The sequence below is a fragment of the Leptonotus elevatus genome, chromosome 20, assembly GCF_054856555.1.
Source record: "Leptonotus elevatus isolate MCC_2025b chromosome 20, RoL_Lele_1.0, whole genome shotgun sequence".
NCBI lineage: Eukaryota > Metazoa > Chordata > Actinopteri > Syngnathiformes > Syngnathidae > Leptonotus > Leptonotus elevatus.
Window position 1 is genome coordinate 10094092 of NC_141258.1, and position 12830 is coordinate 10106921.

General features: G+C 40.5%; 1 protein-coding gene across 6 annotated transcripts in view; it reads left to right on the forward strand.

Annotated features, from left to right (window-relative positions):
* The window catches only part of kctd17 (potassium channel tetramerization domain containing 17), a 15419-nt gene continuing 2589 nt past the window's right edge, over window positions 1-12830 (forward strand). The window contains exons 1-6 of one of the 6 annotated variants that reach the window (XM_086064129.1): window positions 1-431; window positions 6204-6312; window positions 9128-9219; window positions 9634-9783; window positions 10582-10707; window positions 12090-12226. In XM_086064129.1, coding sequence (XP_085920255.1) covers window positions 102-431; window positions 6204-6312; window positions 9128-9219; window positions 9634-9783; window positions 10582-10707; window positions 12090-12185 — 903 coding nt within the window. In that variant the 5' untranslated portion in view covers window positions 1-101 and the 3' untranslated portion in view covers window positions 12186-12226. The remainder of the gene's footprint in view (window positions 432-6203; window positions 6313-9127; window positions 9220-9633; window positions 9784-10581; window positions 10708-12089; window positions 12227-12830) is intronic. The other 5 variants (XM_086064131.1, XM_086064130.1, XM_086064132.1 and 2 more) reach the window with 5 other exon arrangements.

Genomic DNA, 12830 nt, shown 5'->3' on the forward strand with positions numbered 1-12830 from the left:
TGCTGCGGGTTGGTGGTAACCGATAGAAAACGCCGAGGCGCAAACTCGGTCAAACTCGCTGGTCTCCGCTGTGCAAGGAGAAGCGAAGCGCCCGTTTCTAAATGGCAACCACCACGGCGGACGACGAGTTGGACCCCGTGCTTCACGGCTGCCACCACAATAACAACAATAATAACAACAACAATAACAAAGACAACGAAGCCGGGGAGACCGCGACCTCCCCTCCCGCCAACACGACCGACCCCGGCGGGAAGACGTCGCAAAGCGTCGGTAACGGTTCGGTCATTAATCCCGGCGGAGGAAATAATGGGAAGTGGGTTCGGCTGAACGTCGGCGGCACCGTGTTCCTGACGACGAGGCAAACGCTACTAAAAGAACAAACTTCGTTCCTGTATCGGCTGTGCCAGCAGCAAGACCTGCACTCGGACACGGTGAGTTCGAACAGGACGCCCTGGTCCACGCAGGTTCTTAATGTCCTGCTCTTATTTCTCAGTATTTGACGAAAGTCAATACATGAGGTGTTTCTAATATATTATCCCTCTGACGTGGATAACCCTTAACTATAGTCAAATTATATTAATTTACCTTTCTGAAAGTCTTAATCTGTTTTACGCCACAATTTGTTAGTTCAACTTTAAGCTTGTGTGTGTAAGGGCATTTTTTTCATCCAACTAGGACGGAATTGTCCATGTGCTAGTACACTCTTTGTCCTCACTACTAGTAGGCAAGGCAAGTTTATTTGTCTTGCACATTTCATACACAACAGGCAACTTAATGTGCTTTACACAAGGAAAGATAACACCTATAAGCAGCAATAAACACAGTAATTAACATTCAGAGCAAAAAAGAGAAAACAAAAGTAGGTTACAAAATTTACAAAAGAAAACATAGATTGACAATGTAAAAAACATTTAGCGTAAGGAAGTTATTTAAAAAATAATAATAATTAAAAGGGAAAAAATTAAAACCGTTTAAAAGACCTTAATTAAAAGTATGTGAAAACAACGTTTTCAACCTGGATTTAAAACCATTTACACTCGGGGCTGACTTCGCTTCTGTTGGCAGCTTATTCCATTTGTGTGCAGCATAACAGCTAAATGCAGCTTCACCATGTTTACTTCAAACTCAAGACAATTCAGTGCACTAGTAGAGCAGCTAAGTCTTACTAATGAGGAAAAAGTGTGTACTAGCAGTAGTGATAGACCAACATGTTTTTTTTTTTCAAGGCCGATGCCGATTATTAGTCTCAAAGAAGGTCGATAACCAATATTTCAAGCTGATATTAATTTGCCGTAAAAAAGAAATATAGCATAAAAATAAAATAACTGTGTTGAAATGCCATTATGCATGTACGTTAATGCAATTTTCCACACTTTTAAGGTTTTTCTTTTCGTTTTAAACATAAAAAGAATCGCCAGCTGTGTTTATAAAAATTGCAGAGCTTGCAGGGTCCTATGCATGTGTTAAGCTAAATGAAAAACTAAGTGAATAGCTCCCTATTTTTTTCTACTGTAAATAGAGTTTTCCAAATTTTCAACCTAATTTCTTAAACAAAAAAGTGTCGGGAGTTCCCAGTGTCAACAACATCTTTTATAAATACTTAAATCAAAAGTTCTTCTTTTTTTTTTAATCGCCACTGATTGTCACACCCACCTAAATGGGGCGAAATTCGTTCTCCGCTTTTGACCCGTCCCCTGAAGAAGCGGTGAGCAGCAGCAGAGGCCGCCCACAACCTCCCAGTCGCAGTGCGGACACTCTACCACTAGGCCACAGAGCTGGTTGGTGGTTCCTATATGTCACTGAGACAAATGCTTGGAAATGTAGCTAATTTGGGATTTTCGTCAGGGTTTGCAAAAGGTTTCAAAAGATCTTCGCAGACAGTGAAAAATTGCCTGACTCTGAACATGTTCAAACTTTCTTTGCGACAAGTAAAAACTGAACATCTTACAAATCCGGATGAAAACCCCAAATTCGCTACGTTCGCAAGCATTCGCCGTTCAGTGACATACCATCTTTATCGGCCTTTAGATTGGTGAAAAAGGCCGATGCTGATATTTGTCAAAATACCGATAATCGGCCCGGCGGTCTTTCCATCTTATCACATACATTCCTATTTGATATGCTCCATGCATAGTGAACTGTGTGCGCGTGCGCTCAGCATCCTTCCATGGTGTGAATGTAGCTGGAGTCAGATGGAGGAACACGTGCCTTCTCTTCTGCAGGGGGCTACGCAGTCACAGTGGCTGTATAGCAGCATCCAATGTGGAGGGAGAGAGCGACATCCTCGTCACGTGCAGCAATCCCAAAGCTTACAAATGGGATGTGTTTCTCCTTAAAATGACACAGGCTACTCGATATACACGGTATTGCAAAGCAAACCATCTACGTTGTCAAGGTGGACTGACTGATATATCCACAGTAAATCTGAAATCAGGACTTGCGATTCATTATTTAAGCATCATCGACTATTCCCACCAGTGTGGGATAATGCGCCTTTGCCGTTGAATAAAAAATCATTTGCTGTTGACCCTGACAGCACGTTGGAGTATTGGTTCATCTCTGCTCAGCATATTTGAAGACTCGGTATGAATGTTAGGAGTGTTTGTGTATCTTGCGATTGAAAAGCCACCAGTCCAGGGTGTTTCCCGCCCCCTGCTTTAAGTCAGCTCGCGACAAACTTAATGATGAAAAACAGTGGCGAAAATGTAAGGATAGTTGCATTAGCACAAAGAATACAAGGTGACTATCGGAGGTTAGACCATTATTAGTACAAATGCATTTTATATGAACATAATTTGTACAGGAGGTCCTTGGTGTAAGATAGAGTAGATATCTGTTACTACTGCTGTTTTAAATTTTGAAATCAATCAATCCCTTTCTAAACTCCACTCAGACTATAAATGTCAACTTTATAGATGCCACATCTGCTCTGTTTGCCATGACGCAAGTCATTTTTTTCCTTAACGGGGGGGAAAAAGGAGCCAGCTATTTGAGGTATGGTGTTTATTTTTTTATGCGAGCATCACACCCAGCGTGAGCAGGGGCCAGTATTTGTGGGAATAAAATTGTAAAGTAACTCTAATCTAAGCCATGCAGCAAACGGTCTATGCTCGTATTTCCTGTTTATTTTTTAAAAATAGCTTATTATGCCAATCTCACCAATTGAGCAGATGTTCTTTCGTGCAACCAAAGCAAAAAACTAAATTCAATTTAGGCGCTTTTTGTCCAACAGCAGCAGGGACTCCCCCTCTGAACTGCATTGGAGGGGGTAATATTCCCATGTGACCTTCGGCGGCGACATGAAAGGATCTACCCTTGCATCGCCTGACACACAAGGATGTCTCTCCTTCACATCTTTATCTTCACTTTCTCCGTCTTTGTCACCCTCAGCGGCAATGACTCACTTTTTTTTTTTTATCCCCTTTCCCTCACCCGCCTCTCATTCCGCTCCCAACGGCGGCAGTGTTGCGTCTTGGAGGAGGTATAGCGCGTTTGTAGCCGAGTGTTCCTGCTCCCGTCACATTGCTGTCACACTTGCAAAAACAGGAGGCAAGTCATTGGGTGAGGTTGAACATGGTTGATAGATAGTACTGGATCCAAGGCACCCTCTTTTGTACCAGATGGCAGGCTTTCCCCACTTGAGAGACACGTTTGAGTGGTGATTTCAGTTGTGTCCTCATCAGTGGCACAAGCTACACATTTTTTGAGTTTGGACAGACGCATCGTTTCCATGCACAGTGACGTTTGACTGAGGTCGAGGTTGTCGGATGAATGCAGAGCTGCGGTCCAGTTGCCAGCTTGCCCAGAGGGGAATTGTAGTTTGATTGCATAATCAGTATGTTGCAAGCAAATTCTGATCTTAGTCACTTGAATAATAACAATGGAAGTGGGGAAATCAGTGCGAGATTGCGAGCTGGTAACAATTTTATTCTATTATTATTATTATTATTATTATTTATTTGACAATATATTCTATGTGACCCAACCAGTCAAAACAGTGTTCTGATTAATATGGCATTTGTGGAATATGATTAAGCAGCAAAATCCACTTGTTTTTATCCATCTTAGGGGGCAGCCATTTTGCCACTTGCTGTCGAGTGAAAATCGCAGTTGCTCAGGGCTCGGGTAACGACCAATCACGGCTCATCTTGCGAACGTCACGTGATCAAAGTCAAACAGGTGAGCTGTGATTGGTTACCTGAGCCCTGAGCGACTAACTGTGATATCATTTTCAGTTGACAGCAAGTGGCAAAATGGCCGCCTCCCGAGATGGATAAAAATGGGTGGATTTTGTTGCTTAATTCATATTCCACAAACGCAATAGTAATCAGAATACCGTGTTTAGACTAGTCAGGCTCAGCTTGTGCCTTGTGAACATCTGATGAACAAACTCAAAAACAGGTGAGCCATGATTGGTCGTTACTGAGCCCTAAACAACTGTGATGTCATTTTCAGTCAACAGCAAGTGGCAAAATGGCCGCCCCCCTGAGATGGGTTAAAAATGGGTGGATTTTGGTAATAGTAATCAGAATGATGTGTTTAGACTAGCAAAGACACATGGAACATATTATTGGAAATAATCTTTTAATGTTGACATCCTCCTTAACAACAAGCTAGCACAATTCTTTATCACAGTCAAACCCTCAAAACATAACTGCTCACTGGCCTGGTCTGCTCCAGCATGACTTTTCCCACATTGAGTAAAAATAGCCCAAATGGGATACATTTGAAATTATTCCACCCACCGGACCACTTGGCCACTAGAGAGGTTTTTAATTCCACATCATGTCAAAGTTTATGCTTGCTTGACAACTTGCTTACTCGGTCGTTCTTCGCCGGCTTCTATTTTTGTTATGAATGCAAATTGTAGCGTCTACACCAAACAGACCAGCAAAACAAAACCTCGACGCTTGTGCCATACATCACAGATATTTTTAATGGCAGAATACCTTTATTGATGAAAATTGTCATCCAAAGTTAAAATCCTTCTATTCCACTAATTAGAGCGAGTTTAAAGGTTCGAGCCCGCTCTTGAGACAAGCTTCTAGAGTCCTTCCTCCTGTCTGCTACGCCTTTTGGGTCTTCCGCCGTTTTTAAACCCGTGCGTGCGTGCGTGCGTGCGTGCACGCGCACGGTCTGACGCCGTGTGACCATTTTAATGAGATTACTGCTATTAAGACGCCCTGCCGCCCCATCAACAATTTGTGTGCTGTTAATGCCTCCCAAGTTGAACCCTGGCCGCTCCAATCCAATTACATGATGAAGTTAATGTCCATCTTGATACGTGGATGATGTGACATGATCGAGGATTGCAGATTATAACCAAATAATCCTCTTTATGAAGATTGTGTCTATTTGATGCTGATTAAATATTTCCGCGGATCACGCAGGTGAATTTTAAACGAGTTGTGTCGGTGCACATTTGACAGGAAGTGTCTCGCCCAACCGTCAGATTCCGCTACGAGTCTGAACCCGCGTTATCACCTCATCTGTGTTATGAGATGGTATAACACACAGGGAGACAAATGTTTACGGGGGGGAAAAAATGCTTATGTTCTCATTTGACTGAAGAGTGCTCTGACAGGCGGACTTGAATTTATTTTAAATACAAACAGACTTTTGTTGGTGTACTTAACCTCTGCAGGGAGTCATAATCTACTTGTCTCAACTAATATCCTTAACAGAACAGTAGAGGTGGAAAAACATCATGTTGTGTACACGCTATAATAATGTGTATTGAAACATGGCTAAAAGAAGACCGGTTCCTTCCACACAGTGACACCCTGGCTCGTAGCATTTTTTTTTTCCTTTTAAGAAACTGACGCATCCAGGAAGCTCCTGCCCACTGTTGTCAAGCGCACACTGACAAGTCACGACCAATCGTCCTCCACCGCCCTTCCGCTCTCAGCACACTGTGGATTTCTCTGCAGACACACACTCCCAAAACACACTGATGTGATTATGGCTGTCCTCATCCTCTGTCACCTTGAAAGTAGAAGTTTTTTGGGGGTGTTACTTAATAGCCGCCCTTGTTGTCCTTCTCAAACTCTGCCCATATTTGTTGAGCTTGTTATCCTTTAATGGTCATTTTTATCCTTACAAAATAATTACATTTGATGAGCAAGCGAATGCATCCGATTTTTTTTATTGGCGACCCAAATGTCCCATGGCAATGCTAATTTTCTGGTTCTTTTGTGTAACAGGATGAGACGGGAGCCTATGTGATTGACAGAGACCCCACCTACTTTGGACCCATCCTCAACTACCTGCGACACGGCAAACTGGTCTACAACAAGGAACTAGCTGAAGAAGGTGTCACTATTTATAATTTAAGACGTGTGCACACGTACCGTTTTATAATCTCTTAAAGGGGAAGCCCCCCCCCCCTCAAAAAAAAAATTCTTAAAAATAGTATGTTCTATGCAGCCCCACTAGTCTAAATACTAGGGGTGTAAATCTCTCCAATCAAGACGATTCAATACGCATCTCGATACATGGGGTGCGATCTGATACAAGGACGGTTTGATTTTAAAATGGAACGATTGGTGGTTCGGTTCGATTCACTAGGATTACGATTCGATTCGTTTTTTATTATTAATTATTTGATTACTCGACTAGTCAATTGCCAAATTAAATTATTCATTATTATTATTTTGATTAGGGGTGTGAATTGCCTAGTACCTGGCGATACAATTCGTATCACAATTCATAGGTCACGATTCGATTCGGTACCGATTAATCCCGATTGATTATTGCATATTTTTTTTTAACTCAAATTTAGAAAATACTATCAGTAAACTTGTACATGTACACTGTAAGATTTGTATGAAAATGTATTTATTTATCTGAAAATTCCGGCTTATAACTGAGCCACTGCATTTAACAAACAGGTTGCAGTCTATTTCATGTTTGAACAGCACTGAAATAAAATATTAATGCTTAATGTTCCATTAATAGAAAATGTTTCCATGCTTAAAGTGTGAACCCTAACTCTAAGTAAGACGTTTTGTCGAATATTCCCATAAAAAAATGTATGTTTAAAAATCTATTCGAGAATTGCGCTCTGTAATATTGCGATATATTGCCAAATCGATTTTTTCCTAACACCCCTAATTTTGATACTCCATTAATTGTTTAAATATCTTGTTTAATTTAAAAATGATCTAAATCTCACAATTTGCACAATAGCAAACATCTCCTTTTAATTTTGGAAAGCACTGATCAACATTTTTGCATATGTAATGCTCTGACATGTTACAGACCAAATTAGTAAGTATCAGTCTTTTAACATGCAATTTTAACATGCATCTGCCTAATAAAATACAACACTTGTAAGTATTGATGGGCGAGTATCGGTGCCAATACTAGCCTTATTGTAAGGTTCTTTAATGTTTAGGCAATGTTGTGTTTTGAACATTTATTTGAGGATGATTTTCATTCAATATTTTTCATTACATTCTAATGTAATCATCACACAGTACACTTATTTTCCTTCATTCAAGCACAGTGTTAATGTTTGTTGCAGTGGCCGACAATAATAAATACTAGTTTATTTTAGGAATATATCCTCTACCTCATTTTTAAGAACACTCAGCTACTATGTTATTGTATTATGATGATGGTACAGTGACATTTTTATTTATTTGTTTTTGTGTCTATACAGGTAGTTACTCCTTTATTTTCCTCATGCGTTTTTAATACAATTATTAACAATAACATTTTGCCATGATTACTGCATTACAACTGCAGTTGCAACTGTAATACCATTAAGACGACAATCAATGACAGTTACGTTAGGTAAATCAGTGTAAATCAAAGTTGTTTTATGCGACTCGGGGGCAATATAGTTACGTTTTGGAGAAGAAACCGACACAATATTCCCGTTTTCATCCCTCCTCAGGTCGCGACAGAACGGCTTGTTTGCTAATACTCGCTAGCAGCAGCATGCAGCGCCGGCAGATATAAGCAATGCGTCGTGGGCTTGGAGCGATGTTATGAATGAACTGTAGCCAATCACGTGAGTCACTGGCCGCGTCGAGGACTGTATGCAAATTTCATATGGCCATTTCCCCCCTACCCTCGAGCGCGCATCCTGTTTTCAGCAATTGTACCTGCAACATAAAATCTATTTATAACGTTTTGGCCGGGCCATCTGCCGGTTCAAGCTATTTTTAGACCGATTGATTAGTCCTTGTGCCGGTGCACTCGCATCGTTCAAATCAAAAACGGATTTCCGGTTCAAATTGTTTTTTGTTACATTCCTACTAAATATGGTATTCTGGTTAATATTGTGTTAAGCAGCAAAATTCAGCAGTTTTTATCAATATCAGAAGGGGGGCCATTTTGCCACTTGCTGTCGAGTGAAAATCGGCTAACAACCAATCACAGCTCAGCTTCAGAAAACAGGCGAGCTGTGATTAGTCGTTACCTGAGCCCTGAGCAACTGTGATGTCATCTTCAGTCAACAGCAAGTGGCAAAATGGCCACCTCCTGAAATAGGTAAAAACGGCTGGATTTTGCTTCATAATTTATATTCCACAAATTTAATCTTAATCAGAATGTCATGTTTACACTAGTGAGGTCACACATTCGATAATGTCAAGAATGTTTTAAGACGTTAGAGTTACTTTTAATTGGCTATCATTCCACTTTACGTCATAATCATGGAGTCCGTTGCTCGGCTGAATTTGGTGTTAGACCACAGTAAGGGCAAAGGGATTTATAATTGTAGATGTTGAACAGGTTTAAGTACATTTACGGTTGTAGAACATTATTGTTGTCCTAGCAGATTGTGGAGGAAAAAGCACAATTCTTAACACACCCCACACCACAGGATAATCTTTTAAAGACACTTTTGGCTGGAAGAGAGAAAATATTCTCAAATTACAATGACAAGTATTTTCGCATCGCACTTTTGGAAGAATTAATACGTTTTTACATCCATACATAATCCGCCACCAAATTACAGTTTCCCCCACTTCTCAGAAAAAGAGTTAACATCGTCTTCATGACATATTCTATGACGGTAGTTTCCAACATTAAATGAGTGAAAAATGAAATCAAGTGCAGGTGCCTGATGGCTGTCTGCACACACACTAGCTAACCTGTGTGTTCCTTTTGTTCTAAGGAGTCCTGGAGGAGGCAGAGTTCTACAACATCACCCCTCTTATCAAACTCATCAAAGAGCGGATCATAGAGAGGGACTCCAAGTCTACGCAGGTAAACCCCAAATCAATGTTTTCATCACGGCTTTAGCAATGAACTCAAAAATGATTAAGAATCTTTTAAGACTATATTAGCATCTCACAGTCAACTTATAGTGACGTGAGCTTTTTGTGATTCTCTGAAGAGTGTGCTAGAGCCCCTGCTTCTCTCCTTTCTTTTTCAGGGTGGTTGCACTCACACTTATATAATCACCGCCCTCCCCAGCATACTCCCACTCTCCCTGTGTTGTATTGCACTGCACTTAACTGTACATGCCTGGGGGTTGCATGCGGCGCACCCATCTGAAAATAGAAAAGGCTGATTTACTGACAGTTAAATGAGTTTCCCTCCTTAAGGTGTCTTTGTGTGACATGTCAGTGTTGCACGACGGTACTAAATTAAACCGAATTTTCTCATCCTGTGTCCTAGCAGCAGGTTCCCCCTAAGCACGTCTATCGAGTGTTGCAGTGCCAGGAGGAGGAGCTGACCCAGATGGTCTCCACAATGTCCGACGGCTGGAAGTTTGAGCAGGTCAGCGTGCGCGCCTGCAGAAAGCCCCGCACTGGACTACTCTGGACTGTGGGTTGGACTCACGCTTACCGCTGACCCTTCAACTTTGACCCCTCTCCCCTCCCCCCCCCTCCACGGCCCCGACCTGAGCCCTACCTGCTGCACTTCCATTAGCTCTACTCAACCTTAGGCTTAATGTAGCCTCCGCTTAATGATTACATGGAAGCGTCAGGCCGAGTGCAGATGATAAGACACATGCTGAGCTTCTTAAATAGGTTTAAAACTCAGAAAACAGCCACACAACAACTATTTTATTCATTTCTTATGATGCATTGCAATTTACGGGAATTGTTTTGAAATATCTTCTGAGTGAACTGAGGTAAATTTTTTAGCTAGTTACAGTATACTGAAGATGGAAACACATAATTTCCTGTTCCTGACATCAGTTTAAGGTTTCATCCAAGTCTAAAGATACAGAGCAAATAATGTTATTTTTCTCTCATCATGGTGGTAGTGTGTATGTCTCCCAGTGCTGACCTTCACCTGACGCTAGTGGCACACAGCCCCCCCCCCAACAAGTCAGGCTAGCCCCTCTCTTCCCTGCTTTGCCACCTTGCTCAAATGCACACAGTACAGTTTTGCTTTGTCTCTTTGGACGCTCACATGTAGTTTTAATATATATGTGTTGGCATAAGTAAAATGATGCTTCATGTCCAGTCCACTGCTGAGTGTGCAAAAACCGGCTGTCCGCTCCCCGACCCAGCATGCATGAACACCAGAGTCTCTCCTCGCTCACGTGTTTTTCTTCCTCGGTGAGCTTTACTTCCTGCTGATAAATCTTCTCTTTCTGTGTGCGCGTGTGTCTAGATGGTGAACATCGGCTCGTCGTACAGCTACGGAACGGAGGATCAGGCTGAGTTTCTGTGTGTTGTTTCCAAGGAGCTTCACACGCCTGGTTCAGGGCTGGGTACAGAGCAAAGCCACAAAACGAAGGTGAAACTCTCCTCACTCACAGGCCAGGGTGGGGTGTTGACGGTGCCAAGAAACTGTAAAAACATGTCCACAAGCAGAGGTTTAGGACTTGCATAATTACACTACAACTTGTTGTTTGGAAAAACAAGTAAGAGATGTAAGAAAACTAAAAAATGGAAGCCAAAAACATTTTTAATTAATAAAAAAAATTCAATGATGCAATTTCAAATAAGAGGAGGTAAACATTAAATGCGAATATAATCTACACTATTACGTTATTTTGCACTCTAATAACAGTTGGCTCAAAATAACCCAAATTGGATCAAAAAGTGACCGACCCAAATGCTCTGGTTAATCATATAAACCAAAAAGTTGGGTCAAATGAATAACACACAAAACAACCCAACCCCACCTTTTTCTTTTTAAAAGGTTTTGGGTTATTCTTTTGACCCAACATTTGGTTTTAAATGCGTAACCCAAAAAGTTGGGTCGGTATAAAAAATAAATAAAAAAGTTTGGTGGGTTATTCATTAAACCACATTTTTGGTTTACAGAGTAAATAAATAATCCATAACATTGGGTCGACCCCCCTAAATGGGTTGTTTTGCGGGTTATTCATTTTAACCAATTTTTAGTTTAAATATATAAACCAAAACGTATGACCAAATTTGGATTATTTTTTTACCCAAATTTTAGTTTTTCGTGCATAGCCCAAAACGTTGTTTAAAAAAAAAAAAGTTTGGTGGGTTATTCAGTTAATCAACTCTTTAAATAAATAAACCAAAACATTGGGCTGGTCCCTTTTTTACCCAATTTAGATTATTTTTAACCCAACAATTTTTAGAGCGTGTACTAAATATAGTAATAAATATATTTTATACTAAATATGTTTTTTAAATACTGGCAGTAATGACTAGCTAATGTCTTTTTTATTATTATTATTTTTTTTTTATTAATTACTGTTATAAACATGATCATAATAAAAATAAAATTGTTTTCACCTATTAAAAAAACACTATATGGACCAACAACTAAAAAAACAACATGTCTCAATGGGGTGCCATAGAAAGATAAATCTTGCAATTAAATTGACTGTGTCAAAACGATCTCACGCTGCATATGTGCGTGTGTCAATGTGGGGTTCTTTCCTCTTGTTGTATGTGAATGTTTATGCTTTGACTCCCCACTGAAATGTCATCAAATGTCATCCACTTCATCACTCGCCTCTTTTCAAGTGACCTTCCACTTCTGGCTTCACTGTCCTCACTGTTCACCCTCATATGGATATATAGTGTAAATATATATCTGCCTGCTCACTGACACTCATTGGCATTCATTTTTTTGTTCATTTTCTGTCCATTTTGTTTTTTCCCCCTTCCCTTCGTCCTTCCTGCTGACCGCAGCCGACGGAGACGCAGGAGGAGGAAGCAGCGAAGGAGGAGGAGGAGGAGGCGGAGGGAGGGAGAGAAACAACACCGAATGAGTGGCTTAGAGAATGAGGGAGTCATGTTCCTTTGTTCCAATGCGAGTCGGGGAAAGGGTGAGGAACTGTGTTAGTGAGTCCAATAGCTGTGGGTATATTCTAGTGTGTGTGACTGTACAATGTCAGTTCAGTTCAGAGTGTTTCATGCCACTGCATTGGGTTTTGAAAAAAAAAAAAAAGTGATATACAGGAAATGATACGTCTAGGAAGACTTGTGTTATGCACATGGCAATCATATTGAAGCGTGTGTTTTTCCCCCGTTTGACCACAAATTTGCATCTTAATAAATTATTTGTGGTTTTCCACATAAATACATTTTTTTAGGGGATCTACAGTATATCCCTGTATTTGCCCAAAATCCACCTATTTACTGTTTTTATATTACTTTGCTGCCATCTTGGGAGAGATATATTTTTTAATTCGCGGCAGTTATTGTGGAAAAATATTTCAGTTCAAAAAGGGAAACTCATGTCAATTTATGACACATTTAATTAATACATTTTTTAAAATGATTTTCACAATACCCACAATTCACCATCTCCAGTAATTATAATACAAAATGACGGTCAAACGGATCAATGAAATCAAATCCTATTCAGACAATATGCATTTCCTGTTCAAAATAGATCAAATGTCTCCTTCCAGTGCAGCTTGTCATCGT